At 40.0% G+C, this 15,140-nt stretch overlaps 1 protein-coding gene across 1 annotated transcript in view; it reads right to left on the bottom strand.

Moving 5' to 3' along the window:
* Positions 1-15,140, bottom strand: part of LOC126191281 (protein VAC14 homolog) — a 170,540-nt gene that overhangs the window by 117,972 nt on the left and 37,428 nt on the right. The window contains exons 5-7 of the mRNA XM_049932089.1: positions 13,994-14,114; positions 1,705-1,828; positions 9-277 (exon numbers count right to left, since the gene is read on the bottom strand). Of these exons, the coding sequence (XP_049788046.1) occupies positions 9-277; positions 1,705-1,828; positions 13,994-14,114 (514 nt within the window). The remainder of the gene's footprint in view (positions 1-8; positions 278-1,704; positions 1,829-13,993; positions 14,115-15,140) is intronic.

Raw genomic sequence — 15,140 nt, 5'->3', positions numbered from 1 at the left:
TCACCAACCTTACTCGGGATCACTGAGTGGAGAAACCCCAGCCATCGCAGAGCAGCTACCTTTGTTGGAACACACGTATGGACTAAGTGCTTCTTCAAAACATCGAGTACAGAAGGCAAGTCTAAATCTGATCTGTGGTTTTCAGGCTGATCCTCACTGTCACCACCTGTGCCTGAAGCAGAATGCTTGTGCTCCTCATTAGTTACTTCAGCACTGACTGATTCAGAGATGAGCTTCATTAGGCTGAAATTTACAGCTTTTGATGTCTCCTTTATGTCTGCATGTAATGTTAAAGGAAGAATGAAAAGTAGTGAATAACAATAAAAAATAAGGGGTGGCCAAAAAGTTTCTGTTCGGAGGCTGGTGTGCCAATCCAGCAAATTAACTGCGAGCACTGAGGAAATCATTCCACCAACACACAAGGCTGAAGATACCTGTTTAGTAAAATACAGTATCCTGCCGCATGAAGAAGTCTAACTCTCTACTACACATCCTCAACCGACAGGAATAACTGACTCTTCAAGGCCTTTTGTAAAGGACCAAAGCTGTGATAATTGGATGGAGTGAGGTCAGGACAACTGGGTAGGTACTTGAGTCTCTCTCATTTGAGTTGGTGTAACTTCTGCATTATGGAGTTGGGTTATCATGAAGCAGCAGCCTCCTCTGGCACATCATTCCACAATGGTGTTTTTCGACTCATACACATTCTTCATCCTTCAACAGATGCCTACCAGTGTTTGCACTTCTGCAACCAGGGAAAGAATAAAATCCTGTTGGTCCTGCTTGGATGCATAATGCTGCCATTGTTCACATTTCTACATTTACCACAAGCGCATCGGAAAAACATGAATGACACACTAATCCCTTGCCTACATGTCATTGCTTATATACCCACATCAGAGTTGTGCTACGTTGCATATATGCTGCAGCAATATCCTCAAAATGGAAACTTTTTGATCACCCACTATATTTAGAAGTATATCCTCTCTTCTTTGTGCCTTGTAAGTATTCTTCCCCTTTCTTTCCCTTTGTAAAAAGGAACTTCTCCTTTGAAAGGCTAAGCAGCTGTTTCGGACTGATTCATAGTAGACCTCTGACATCCTCCCACCATGACGTGGATCGGCACATGAGATACTTTATGTAAGAAATAAAGCATGCAAGATTGCTACTTGTTGATGCTGCTTAATGGCGGCCATATTTAACGGCATGCAGTAAAGGTACAGATGCTTCTCCAATTAATATGTCATGCTGTCTCCTCCTCCACTTCCTAGCTTCTCACTTATTCTCATATTGCAGGCACTTAACTCTTATGCAAAGTCACATAACGAAAAACACAAATTCATACAATGAAAACCATTATCTGCTGTCATCCTATTTCATATATAGGAAAAAATTCTTTAGATGGGAAGAAAATAGATTACTTGACAATCAATAATAAGTTATATTTTATGTGCTGTTTAGACTCTTTGATTATTAATGTTGTCTCTGGACTTTGAACAAGTGAATGATGTAGATTTTCTTGGTTGTTCATTGTTATATGATGTAATTAACCATTTTATGATGTTGAACAAACAGTATTTTCATACAACAAAATTTTTTAATTATGTTAAATGTCTGTTGTAGCAATGTGGTTTTCTGCCCTTTGTTAAAAGCCTTCTCCATTTTTGTGAAAGTTGCTTGGTATTACTCCTTGGAAAAGGATACTTCTTCTTGAATCACTATCATATGATAAGCAGGGCAATGTGGAAGTAAGAATTCCTGATGCAAATGGGAGCATCATTCTTCCTGATAGCTGGACAAACTCTTTTATCCATGTAATTGCCGTAAACTGAAAAAAAGTCATAACAACTTCAGCAATTGCTTACGCAGAAAACGAAATATTCATATTAAGTAATTATGGTCCCCCATCAATGCCTTAGTGGGTGTCAAACTTCTATGCCCCAAACCAAATGATTCAGGGTTTTCTACCTACAGCGCAAGTAACATATACATAGAAAACAAGTCAAATTAGGGTATAACTTCTGATTGTTATTTAAATCAGTCACTCAGGTATGCAGGGTGAGTCACTAACTTTTGCACCTAGAATAACTCTGAAAGTATGATAGTAGCTGAAAAGTTTGGGGGACAAATGTTGCATGGGACAGTGGGGGACATAATGTGATGTTCATTTTTTGTTGCTAGGTGGGGTCACGTCAGAGATAAGAAGATCAACTTTTTTTTTTTTAATGGGATGCTATAGTTTCGTACTTACTGTCTGATAGTAGCTATCGAGACGAAACCAATGATGTGTATCAGTAAGGTCAATGGATGTCACAAAGGTGGCATGAACGTCCATTTACAGGATGTGTTCGAAGTGATTACCATTGGTAGCAATCAATGCAGTGCTGCAGTCTTATCATCATGGACTGAGTGGTATTCCTTATCACTGCAACACTTATTGAGCACATGCTCTGACAATTCTCTCTTGTATATCGTGCAAATAGTAAATATTCGCTGAATATGGCGTGTCCATCTAACATGCCACTGACATGTAAATGCAATTCAACGGTTTCGCAATAGAACACTAATAGGAATGGTAAGACTAGTATCAGTGAATATGAATTACATATTCCTTCGAAGAACAAGTCGATATGCTTCTCATTTAGGAGAATGCCAACGAAATTCAGTGACAGCTAAAGATTTATACTCTGAAAGAGATTCTCAACGTACTCACCCTACATGTCGTACATTTAAATATGTGTATGATAAATTGAGAACAACCGGATCTTTAATGTATCAGAAACATATGGGTCAAAGGAAAGTTACTAATGAGGAAATGGAAATTGGTACTCTTGCCACTGTGGTTCGAGACCCTTGTGTTAATTCATGTCAAATCGCAAGGGAATCTGGCATGAGCCAGAGTAGTGTTGTTAGTGTTCTGCATCACCATAAATATCATCCTTACCATATCAGTCTCCACCAAGAATTAACTGGTACGGATCATATGCATCGCATTGAATTCTGCCGCTGGGCTCAACTTCAGATTCAGAGGGTTGACACATTTATTAATTTGATTTTATTTACTGATGAGGCTACATTCAGAAACCATGGAAATGTTAATTGCATAATACGCATTACTGGGCAACTGAAAATCCAAGTTGGCTGCAGCAAGTTGCACACCAAAAACTGTGGTCTGTGAATGTATGATGTGGGATTCTAGAGACCAGAATTAAAGGCCCCTATTTCATCGAAGGAAATCTTAACGGTAGGAAGTACACCACACTCCTGCAAGAAACATTAGGCCTATTACTGGAAGAAATACTATTCGAACAAGAAACAGAATGTGGTATCAACACATTGGGTGTCCAGCACATTTTTTGCTGATGGCCAGAAATGAGTTTCAGAGACAATTCCCAAATCTTTGGATTGGATGCGGAGGAGATGCACTGTGACTAGCTTGGTTGCCAGACTTGACTCCTCTGGATTTTTTCTTATTGGGATTCATAAAAGACGTCGTTTAAAAAGACACCTGAAGACAGGCGAGAGAGAACTGTCGGACCATGTGCTTCAATAAGTGCTAATGTGATAAGGAATACCCCTCAATCCATGATAAGAAGATTGAATCACTGCATTGATACCAATGGTCATCACTTTGAACACCTTCTGTAAACGGACGTTCATGCCACCTTTGTGACCTTCAAAGACCTTACTGATACACATCATTGGATTCCTCTCGATAGCCGCTATTAGAAAAGAAGCACCAAACTATAGCATCCCATTTAAAAATACAAAGTTGACCTTCATATCTCTGAAGTGACCCCAACTAGCAACAAAAAACCGATGTCTCATTATGGCCCCTGTTGTCCCATGCAACTTTTGTCCCACAAACTTTTCAGCTCCTATCATACTTTCGGAGTTATTCTTGATGGCAATAGTTAGTGACTCACCCTGTATATTGTATTCCATATGCATCATACAAACAAGATCAACAGTAGCAAAAAATATGGGCCTAGCAAGGGGATATACAACAGGAACTAATATATACCAAAAAATAGCTTGGAAAATCCAGGGTGGACTGTAACAAATCAAATCATCAAATCAAATTTTATGGCCGTTAAACAACTTGGTGTTGTAACAGACATTGTCAAAAAATGCAAGGAAAGTACCAAAACAGAATACAATACATACGTACAGGGTATTTTTTTTAAAGGTACCAATTAGTTTTTAAAAAATATACAGAAAAGAAAAGTATTTACAATTATACATCTCCTTGGATCAAATTTGTCACAGAATATGATACTGCCTATATTTTCACTACATGCTATAATCATCATTCATTCTGGAGGCGTCTCAAGTTTTCTTCGAATTCCAGAATGTTGTAGGTTGTATTCAGAATCAGCCAATTTTTTAGTTTCTTCCCTAGTTGCTGTACTGGCATTTCCTTCAGTGTTATAGGCAGTTTGTTGAATTGCTTCATCCCCATGTAGTTATGACAGTTTTGGGTTTTCTTTAACCTTACCTGGGGTGTGTCAATGTAATGCTTATTTCTTGTGTTGTGTGAATGTACCTCCCCCTTACTGTGAAGTTACTCTGGTTTTCTTTGATGTCTATCAGACAGTGGTATATGAATATTGCAGAGAGAGTCATTATTTTCAGCTCCCTGAATACTGGTCTACATGATTCATTGTCGGGTAAGCCCTTTATACCCATAACTGCCCTCTTCTGCCACTTAAAAACTTACTGAGCACCTGAAGAGATCCCCCAAAGTATTATGCCATAGACCAGGTGTGAGTGGATAAAGGCATAGTATGCCTCTAACATTTGGCTCTTACTGACCCAAGTCCTAAGTTTGCGCAGTAAAAAAATTACTCTGGACAGTTTCTTGTATAGTTGTTGCGTATGTTCGCCCCAGTTCAAATTCAGGTCTAAATAAATTCCTAGCAGTTTGACAGATGTGTTTACCATCCCTTCTGGTTTCAACTTACTCAAATGAAAATATATTCTCTCTGTTTTATTGCCATTTAAGACCAATTTATTGCTTTGCAACCATGTGGTGGAGTTTTCTACCATGTCTGTATTTTTGTCCTGTAAATTTTCCAGATTTCCGTCTCATGTTATTAAGGTGATGTCGTCAGCATATAGAATTGATCTGTCTGGCAAGTTACGTGGGAGGTCATTGATGTACAGTAGAAAGAGAAATGGGCCAATTACTGATCCTTTAATAACTCCAGTTTTAATTTTGAGTATGTCTGATAGTTGGTTCTCAATTATGACCATTTGTTGTCTGTTATCAAGGTACGATACTATTAGCGATAACTGTGAGCTCTTTATTCCATATAGTTTTAACTTAGAAAATAAGATCTCATGGGAAATAGTGTCGGAAGCCCTACTGAGGTCTAAGAGTGTAATACGGGTAACTAAGTGTAGCTCAAAATTGGTAACAATCTCGTTGTCTGCAGCTTTAATGGTTAAAACTGAGCATTGTTAAATAAATTGTTCATTTCAAAGTACTTCAATAGTTGTGTTTTCATGCAATATTCAATGACTTTTGATAAAATAGGGACAATCGGAACTAGTCTGTAGTTATTTGGACAGTCTCTGTCCTCTTTGTTTTGGATTGGAACCGTGATAGTCATTTTTAAACAATCTGGGCTTTAACTGCTGTGCTGCATTCTACATGGACATGACAACCAACAAGTGCTCTGTCCGCATGAATGGCCACCAGCAAACTGGTGCCAAGAACCAACTGAACAACCCTGCTGCTGAGCACACTGCCCAACACGGCATCCTTCATTTCAGTGACTGCTTCACATCCTGTTCCATCTGGATTCTTCCCACAAACACCAGCTTTTCTGGATTGCGCAGGTGGGAACTCTCCCTGCAATATATCCTGCATTCCCATAACCCTCTTGGCCTCAACCTTCATCAGTCGTTGTCCTTGCCTATCTACCCTTCCCTGTTCCCATTCCAGCACTACACAGCTCTCTATTCCACCACCAACGTACCCAGTCTTTTTACTTCTGTCCTTTTCCCCTAAACCCCCCCCCCCTCCTGCCGCCTCCATCTAATCTCTCGACTGCATCCAGCTGCCCCACCCTCCACCTCATCACCCTGCATGCTCCCAGCAGAACTTTACCATCCCCCACCCCTATTCTGCTATCCCCCTCTGCAGCCCAGCCTCCTCCTTACCCCTACCTGGTTGCCTCTTCCATAATGCCCTGCTGCTCGCAGTCTGGGTCCAGCTGTCAGAGACTGGTTGTGTGTGTGTGTGTGTGTGTGTGTGTGTGTGTGTGTGTGTGTGTGTGTGAGTTAGTTGTGTTCGCTTGAGTGTGATTGAGCGGGTATGTTGTTTATTTTTGACAAAGGCTTTGTTGGCTGAAAGCTTACTTTCAACAGTCTTTTTGTTGTGTCTTTCTGCGACTCAGCCATCTCCACTTTATGGTGAGTAGCAACTATCCTTTTAATTATATTGTTTCAAAAAATAGCTTGGAGAAATTTTCCTCCACTCCTGCAAATGTGTATACTACAGATTCTTTCCCTTATTCATATTTCTCCTTCATGTGATAAAGTAACCATTTAAAGGCAAGATAACCAAAGATTTGTCTTTTTTTTTAATATTTTAAAATCATGCATCTGAAAATTTCAGTTTTTCATACTTAGCAGTTGTTATATTAACTGCTGTTGATATTCATTTTTGACTTCAGTTTCCAAGCAGGAACACATTAATAGAGAGAATACACTATTAAAAATTGCCTTCTACACAAACTAATAATTACCAAGAATGCTAATCAATAGTTCAGTACAAATAAAGAGAAAAAATGAACAACTTGCTCATTACTTGGGAAAACTGTGATTCTAAAATAGCTACTACTGCTTTTCTACCAGGAACATACACAAATTAATGGAAAATAATTACATGTGTGTTAAAGAGTATGGAAAATCTATTTCTATAATTTATAGGATAGAGATTAATGGAGAAAAATTTACCGCCAAAATTACAAATGAAATAAAGACTAAGGAACTCATTATCCTAAAGTGAATGGAATTTCCATTCACTGCATAAGATGGTTGAGTGATGGATTGATTGCAGATGATTTTGCCTTAATAGCTACCAGTGAAAATGTACGCAAAATATACTTTCTAAGTTTTCAGCAATTATGAAAAAAGCTTAAACTTAAAATTAATAGTGAAAAAAATTATGATAGTAAGCAAGTAAGAAAAATGAGAACAACTTAAATGCGAATTGAAAGAAACCAAATACAAAAAGTTGATATATTTTGTTACTTAGGCATCTTAATTACAGAAGATAACAATTGCACTGTGGAAAACAGAAAAAGACTTGCAGGAGTTAAAATTTGCTTTCAGTGGATGAAGACAACTACTATTTGACAAGGTGTTTGGTATATGAAAGAAAAAAAAATAATTGGTCAAGATGCTCATATAACTGACTTCCTATATGGCTGTGAAAACTGGACACTGTTGAAGGCAGACAGAACGTTCATAAAAGTGATGGAACTATGGCTTTGGAGAAGTCTAACGAGGACAAGCAGAACAGAAAAACCAATGAAGATGTTATGAAAGAGATCAGTATGCAAGGAACCTTCTTAAGAACTATCCAAGAGAGGAACACACAATTTTTTGATAATTACGCAGAGAGATAGTAGATCTCTGACAGGCTTATTGGAAGGAAACATTTTGGAAAAGCAAAACAGTCAATTTATTGACAGTAACAAAGTGCCAAAATTATCTAAAAATGATGAGGACACCACAAGATATAGGAGAACAGCTGTAGCAACAAGGCGTAGTTTTAGAACAAGAAGATGAAAAAGGAAAAGGGGGGCAGGGTGGGAGGGAGGAGAGCGAGATGACGAGGATCATGATGTTTGGTTTGTGAGGCGCTCAACTGCGTGGTCATAAGTGCCCATACAAAACCCTAATTTTTACGCAGCCCAAATTTTTTTACACAGCCCAAATTTTTTTACGCAGCCCAAATTTTTTTACGCAGCCCAAATTTTTTTACGCAGCCCAAATTTTTTTACGCAGCCCAAATTTTTTTTACGCAGTCCAACCTAGTGACTGTCACGAATGATGATGATGATGATGATGATGATGAAATGATGAGGACAACACAAACACCCAGCCTCCGGGTAGAGAAAATCCCAACCCGGCTGGGAATCGAACCCGGGACCCCATGATCCAGAGGCAGCAACGCTAACTACTAGACCATGAGTTGCGGACACGATGACTGACAGTTCTAAGAGGCATCTGCAATTACATAATCTAGGTAATGAGATATGGGTAATAAACCATGCTTTTATTTTATGAGACCAAGTTGAAGAATTCTTGATATGGCACAAAGATGGCTTTCAGTTAACTTTTTATGTTGTATGTTGTCCTAAGATGTGCTATAATATGAGGCATGTTGCTTATTTAATGTGTTGAAAGCTTTTTTTATGACATTATTGTATTTAATTCCAATGTGTGGCTTGGTGGATCAGTGACAAAGTGCCAGTAATGGATCCAATGGTGTTGTGTTTGAACTCCATTCAGTAGTAGGACTTTTATCTGACATTTCTCATCTCTCTCACCTCTGGCAATGTTTGTTAATGTGAACAATGTGGAGTTGCACCAAGATTTACAGTCCAAGTTAGATTGTACATCACATAATAACTGGCTAGGTAAGTCAGTTCAAAGGAGGCCAACAGCACACTACCACTAATAGCAGAATGCCTAGCACAGTCTGGTGTTCACCATGCTTTATGTGTAAGAGATTCCATTCCTTACTTCACCCTCTTAAGGGTCAATTTTATTTTTATTTCTAAAGTAGCCTATATTCTTCATTGAGGTCCATGCAAGCTCTGTACTAAATTTCATTGAAGTCAGTGCAGCAGTTCAGTTCTGAAAATGTAACTGATAGTTATTTTCACTTTTATAATATTAGGGTGGATTTACGGTTTATCATGACAAATTCAATCAAAATTTTTGAAGGTTTATGAGATTGTTCAAATTATTGCTGAGTACAGGCATATGCTACTTCTGATGTCATACACATTGCATAAAAAAAAGTATGGTATATTTTACACAGATAAATACGATAAAGCTTTGTTCAAGGTGGATGCTACATATGTTGAGTTCTGATTAAGAATAAATACAAAAATAAATTTCCCAGCCATGCTATGAATGTTTTGAAGAGTAATCTATTTCACCTGCCATGACACATTAAAGAGAATGTTTTCAGGGATTCTTTCATTCGGCTGGCTTACAAGCGATAAAGCATAAGTGGTGAATAATTTGGTAGTCTTCTGGATTAACGGGATGAGAAAAATGAATGACAAGAAAACTACTTTTTACCAAGACAATGTAGTTGCTTGCAAAGGCACTTTTAGCATGGTAAAACTGAGGAGCATGAAGCATGGGCGGGAGGGGGGGGGGGGGGATGGGATGCAGCATCTCCTAAGTAGCGGTGAAGTGGGAATTTTTTCGCATGGCCATTTCACGAATGTACTGTGAATACCAAGAATCCGGTAAAACATCAAATCTCCAACACTGCTGTGGCAGAAAAAAGATCCTGCAAGAATGGGACCAGTGACGACTGAAGAGAATCATTCAGCGTGACAGCAGTGCAACCCTTTTGCAAATTGCTGCAGATTTCTATGCTGGGCCATCAACAAGTGTCAGCTTGCAAACCATTCAATGAAACAGCAATGATATGTTCTTTCGGAGTCTAAGGCCCACTCGTGTATCCTGATAACTGCACAATTCAAAGCTTGACGCCTTGCCTGAGCCTGTCAACACCGACATTGGACTGTTGATGACTGGAAACATGTTGCCTGGTTGGACGAGTCATTTCAAATTGTATCGAGTGGACGGACGTGTACGGACATGGAGACAACCTCACGAAACCATGGACCCTGCATGTCAGTAGAGGACTATTCAAGCTGGTGGAGGCTCTGTAATGATGTGGGACCCCTGATTTGTCTAGATATGACCCTGACACGTGACACGTACTTAAGAATCCTGTTTGATCACCTGCATCCATTCACGTCTATTGTGCATGCCGACGGAGATGGGCAATTCCAGCAGGACAGTGCGACACCCCATACATCCAGAATTGCTATAGAGTGGCTCCTGGAACACTCTTCTGAGTTTAAACACTTCCACTGGCCACCAAACTCCCCAGAAAAGAACATTATTGAGCATATCTGGGATGCCTTGCAGCATGTTGTTCAGAAGAGATCTCCACCCCCTCCTACTTTTATGGATTTATGGACAGCCCTGCAGGATTCATGGTGTCAGTTCCCTCCAGCACTACTTCAGACATTAGTCGAGTCCATGCCATGCCATGATGCGGCACTTCTGTGTGCATTCGGGGACCCTTCACGATATTAGTCAGGTGTACCAGTTTTTTTGGCTCTTCAGTGTAACATAAACATTATCATTACTTTAGGCACTGTCCACTAACTTTCACATATTCCAACAACTAAAGAAATTTATTTCCTGTTCAATAGTGATGCTGTGGCAGCCATATGTGCATATTTTAATGATCTTGAAGACAGGAAGGAACCCATGTGCCGGGAAAATATCAGAAGGGACTACATGCAGGACCAGGTGCAAAGTAATGTTTAGAAATAGCTCTCGGAGCGTTCCATGATCAATGTGAGGGTGAGCCAATGAGACAGTTTCATGTGCATTACTTAACTGCGTCCTGAAAAAAAATCACCAGGGAATGGATCAGATCTTTACCAGTGAACATTGGATTGAGGATGCAGATCAAAGCAGACAACCCAAGTTTATGCTGATAACCTGTTGTTCCTGGCTAAGAATATGCAACCAGCTGTAATGCAACTCCAAGCCTTGCATAAAAACAAAAAGTCTATTGATCAACACTGGAAAGACCTAATAATTACCAACATTAAAGCTGCCTTGGTTCTCATGTAGTGCTGACTCAATTAGGAAACAGAGTCAGAACTACATGAGAGCTAAGGACATTGGGGACTGTATCTCAGTGAATTGGTAGCTCTCACACAACAAAAAATTTAATGAGGTAGGGCAATTACACTTGTAGAAAAATGTACGGATCAAAACATCTATTGCAGAAAGCCACACAGACACTATCAAACATTAGCTAGACCATCAGGCCTCTGTGCTGCAGAGTGCCTCTCCTTAATCAAGAAGATCCCAACAAGAGTTCTCGAATTACAGAAAAGGAAATTCCTGCAGAAGACAGTGGAACCAAGAATACTATCAGATGGGAGATGACGGTATAAATCTAATTGTGAACTCTACTAAGACCAAGAAATCTCACTGATGGCACCAGAAAAAGGTGACTAGTTTTCTATGGCCACGTGTACAGAATGGACTTTCATAGGCTGTCCTGTTAATCTTCAACATAGCCATAAGAGTAAAGTCACTGGAACCCTGCAGATTAAGCGAACAGATTATGATGTTGATCATGATGATGTGTTTAAAGGGACTAAACTACTGGGTCATCAGTTTCTCCATTTTTGAGAGAAATGTATAAAAAAGGTAAAAAGCAAAAAAAGTGGGGACTTGGGTCCTCCAAACATATAAACAAGTCAAAGAGCTCGAAAAAGGGCATGGCATTTGTTGTAGTATGATAGGTAAAAGAAAACAGAGATAATCCAGGCAGCATCTTGCGCAAGAGGGTCTAAAGGCAAAATAAGGTTACGGGGAAAATATTCTGCAGTTGCATGGGGGTTATCTGCCACAGGGGGGACTCTCCCACCCACAACCACCCCTAATACTCACAAGTGGATGAGTATTATAGTTTAGTGTAAAATCAACTCTGCTTCAGGAAATGGAATACTTTGGTAGTGGCTGTCTCGTTCATCCGCAAGCATCTGAGAACCCTTGTCCGCCGGAAGAATGACGATGGACCGGTCAGCCTTCAGATCACGGATAGCCTGGGCTTCAGCAGTGGTGATGTTGGGAGTAGCATTAAGGTTTTTTAAGAAGGATTGAGAGGCAAGGCTGGAAGTCAGAAATTCCTGGAAGGTTTGGAGAGGGTGATTTTGAGGAAGAGGAGGTGGGTCCCGCTGTGACGGAGGACGGAACTGTTCCAGGCAGGGGTTCAATTTGGATAGTGTCTTGGGGAGTTGGATCATTAGGAGTAGGACTAGGATCATTTTTCTTCGTGGCAAAGTGATACTTCCAGCAAAGAGTACGATTGTAGGACAGTAAATCTTTGACGAGGACTGTTTGGTTAAATCTGGGAGTGGGGCTGAAGTTGAGGCCTTTGGATAGGACAGAGGTTTCGGATTGGGAGAGAGGTTTGGAGGAAAGGTTAACTACTGAATTATGGTGTTGTGGTACCAGATTGTGTTGATTGGAATTTTGAGGTTTTGGAGGGAGTGGAGCTGGAAGTGGGAGATTGAGTAGATGGGAGAGACTGGGTTTGTGTGCAATGAGAGGAGGTTGAGGTTTGCTGGAAAGGTTGTGAAGGGTGAGTGAGTTGCCTTTCCGGAGGTGGGAAACTAGGAGATTGGATAGTTTTTTGAGGTGAAGGGTGGCATGCTGTTCTAATTTGTTCCAATCAATGTTATGCAAGCCACCATACAGTTCATGGTGCAGTTATTTCCTTTCCTGTTCCACTTGCAAATAGAGCAAGGAAAAATGACAAGCTATATGCCTCTGTATGAGCCCTAATTTCTAGTATATTCATGGCCCATAAGGCACAGTGTATGTTGGCAGCAGTAGAATCATTTGGCAGTCAACTTCAGATGACAGTTTTCTGATGTTTCTGAATAGCGTTCCTCGAAAAGAATGTTGCATTCCCTCCAGGGACCCCCATTTGCGTTCCCGAAGAAACTCTGTAACACTTGCATGTAGTCCGAACCTATCACTAACAAATATAGCAGCCCACCTCTGGACTGCTTCGATGTCTTCCTTTAATTTTATCCGGTAGGGATCCCAAACACCTGAGCAGTACTCAAGAACACGTCGCACTACTGTCCTATATGCGGTCTCCTTTACAGATGAACCACACTTTTCTCAAATTCTCCAATAAACCTACCACAGTCCTCACATGCATATTCCATTTCATATCGCTTTGCAATGTCACACCCAGATAGTAAATGACTTGACTGTGTCAAGCAGGAGACTAGTAATATTGTATCCGGACATTACAGGTTTGTTCTTCCTATTTATCCGCATTAACTCACATTTTTATACAGTTAGAGTTAGCTGCAATTCATCACACTAACTGGAAATTTTGTTGTCCTACAGTCACTCAACTTTGACACCCTTACTGTCTGCCAAAACATTCATGAATACAGAGAACAACAGTGGTCCTATCACCACTTCCCTGGGGCACTCCTGATGATACCCTTATCAATTAATAGTCAGCTGATCAAAAACAATTTGCAATAAAGGTACCTGGTGGGTGAATTTATCACTTTAGTTGCTCTGACTGCAAGTAATGAACCCATGTAACTTTTAGGCACCTCTCTCTATATTAATAAAAATTCATGTTAATGCCTCTTTCTTGCTAGTTCAATGATTAATGTTGTGAAATTATCAGGAGTCTACAAAGCAGCTGGTGTTCACATAATTTATGCTGACCAGAAAGAAGCTACACACAGAAATGTATATAGGGTATCCCCAGAAGGAAAGGTCATTTTTTAGAGATACTCAGGGGAGTGGGGGGGGGGGGGGGGGGGGGGGGGGGGGGGGGGGGGGATTGGCTGTAGAATGCATACCATAAGAGCTATGAGTACCTGTTCAGTAGGAGACATGTATTTCACAGTAGCGAAGTATTTCACAGTAGCGAAGATGAACAAGTGCTCATAGCTCTTAAGGTATACACTTTAGAGCTCATATTTTTTGTTTTGTTTTGGTCTTTATGACCACCTCTCAAAATAAATATGAAAAGCAAAGAGCCTGCAGTAGATGAGATTTATTTCACAGTAATGTTAACTGTTGGTGGGTAACAATATGTAAAGGCACTGTTTTTTTTGCCCCTTTTTGCCAACTTTTTATGACACTTTAGACATACCTGTAGCACCTCGTCTGTTGCTTGTGCATGTGTAATCAAGATATTAATCATAGCAGCAAAATCAACTCTAGAAGGATCATGCTTGATGCTTCGTAAAAATTCTCCTAGCGCTGTATCACACCTGGTGAAAAGGAGAAATAACAAAAATGAAAACAATGTTAGGGTGAATATTAATCAGCATTGTAAAATATAAATTAAGAGAAAAATGCACTACATAGTTACAAAAGCTTTTGAATGTCGATACTAATGTATACAGAACTGCAGTAAAGCATAAAGGAACCATTCAGTTTTTGTAAATATATCTGCATAATGAAAAATCCGGGATGAAATAACACTATGAAATGGATGGATTGCTATTCATCACATAGAGGAAGCTTTGAATGACAGGCACATTTCACAGTACATTTTAATGTAGACTTAGCTTTTGGGACCATTCTCCTTCAGATATAGAAAATACATGGCCACAACCTTTATTAGTCTCCGTTTCCCTTCCTCTGTCTGCTTCCCTATTTCCACTCCAGCCTCCACGCATCTTTCACCTTCTGTCCCCCCAATACACTTTCATAGTCTCCCCCTCCCCCCCCCCCTCCACCAAGTATATCCTCCTGATGATGCACCTGGCAGCCCAACATATCATCACTGCCACATCTCTGCATACATCCACAGACAGTGTTACAGCATCTTTCTACACCCCCACCCTCCCCACTTCTTCTATACTCCCACTACCCACCACTTCTACATCTACATTTACCCCAGTCAAGATTGCTGCTCATCGCAGTTGGGAATAGTGCCCTGAGGTGATAGCTGTCATGTGTGCAACAGCTTAGTCTACTTTTACTCTGTACCTGCTCTATGTAGTGAGTAACAATATCTCTCTCTCCTCTCTCTCTCTCTCTCTGTCTGTCTGTGTGTGTGTGTGTGTGTGTGTGTGTGTGTGTGAATAATTCAAATTTAGAAAGAAAATTTCAAAAAGTTGACTTTTTCTGTTTTCAGTAACTAAGGTCTTAATTCTGGGGTATCTCACCATTGAATGAAAATTGTTTGCTGCACAGAAAGCATGCAATAAGGATAATATGTAGTGCCCACTCTACAGTCTCTTGTAGGTAGTTCTTTGAACAGTTTGACATACTGTTAACAGCCTCACAAT

The sequence above is a fragment of the Schistocerca cancellata genome, chromosome 6 (assembly GCF_023864275.1).
Source record: "Schistocerca cancellata isolate TAMUIC-IGC-003103 chromosome 6, iqSchCanc2.1, whole genome shotgun sequence".
NCBI classification, from domain to species: domain Eukaryota; kingdom Metazoa; phylum Arthropoda; class Insecta; order Orthoptera; family Acrididae; genus Schistocerca; species Schistocerca cancellata.
This window is presented reverse-complemented; position numbering and strand designations above follow the sequence as displayed.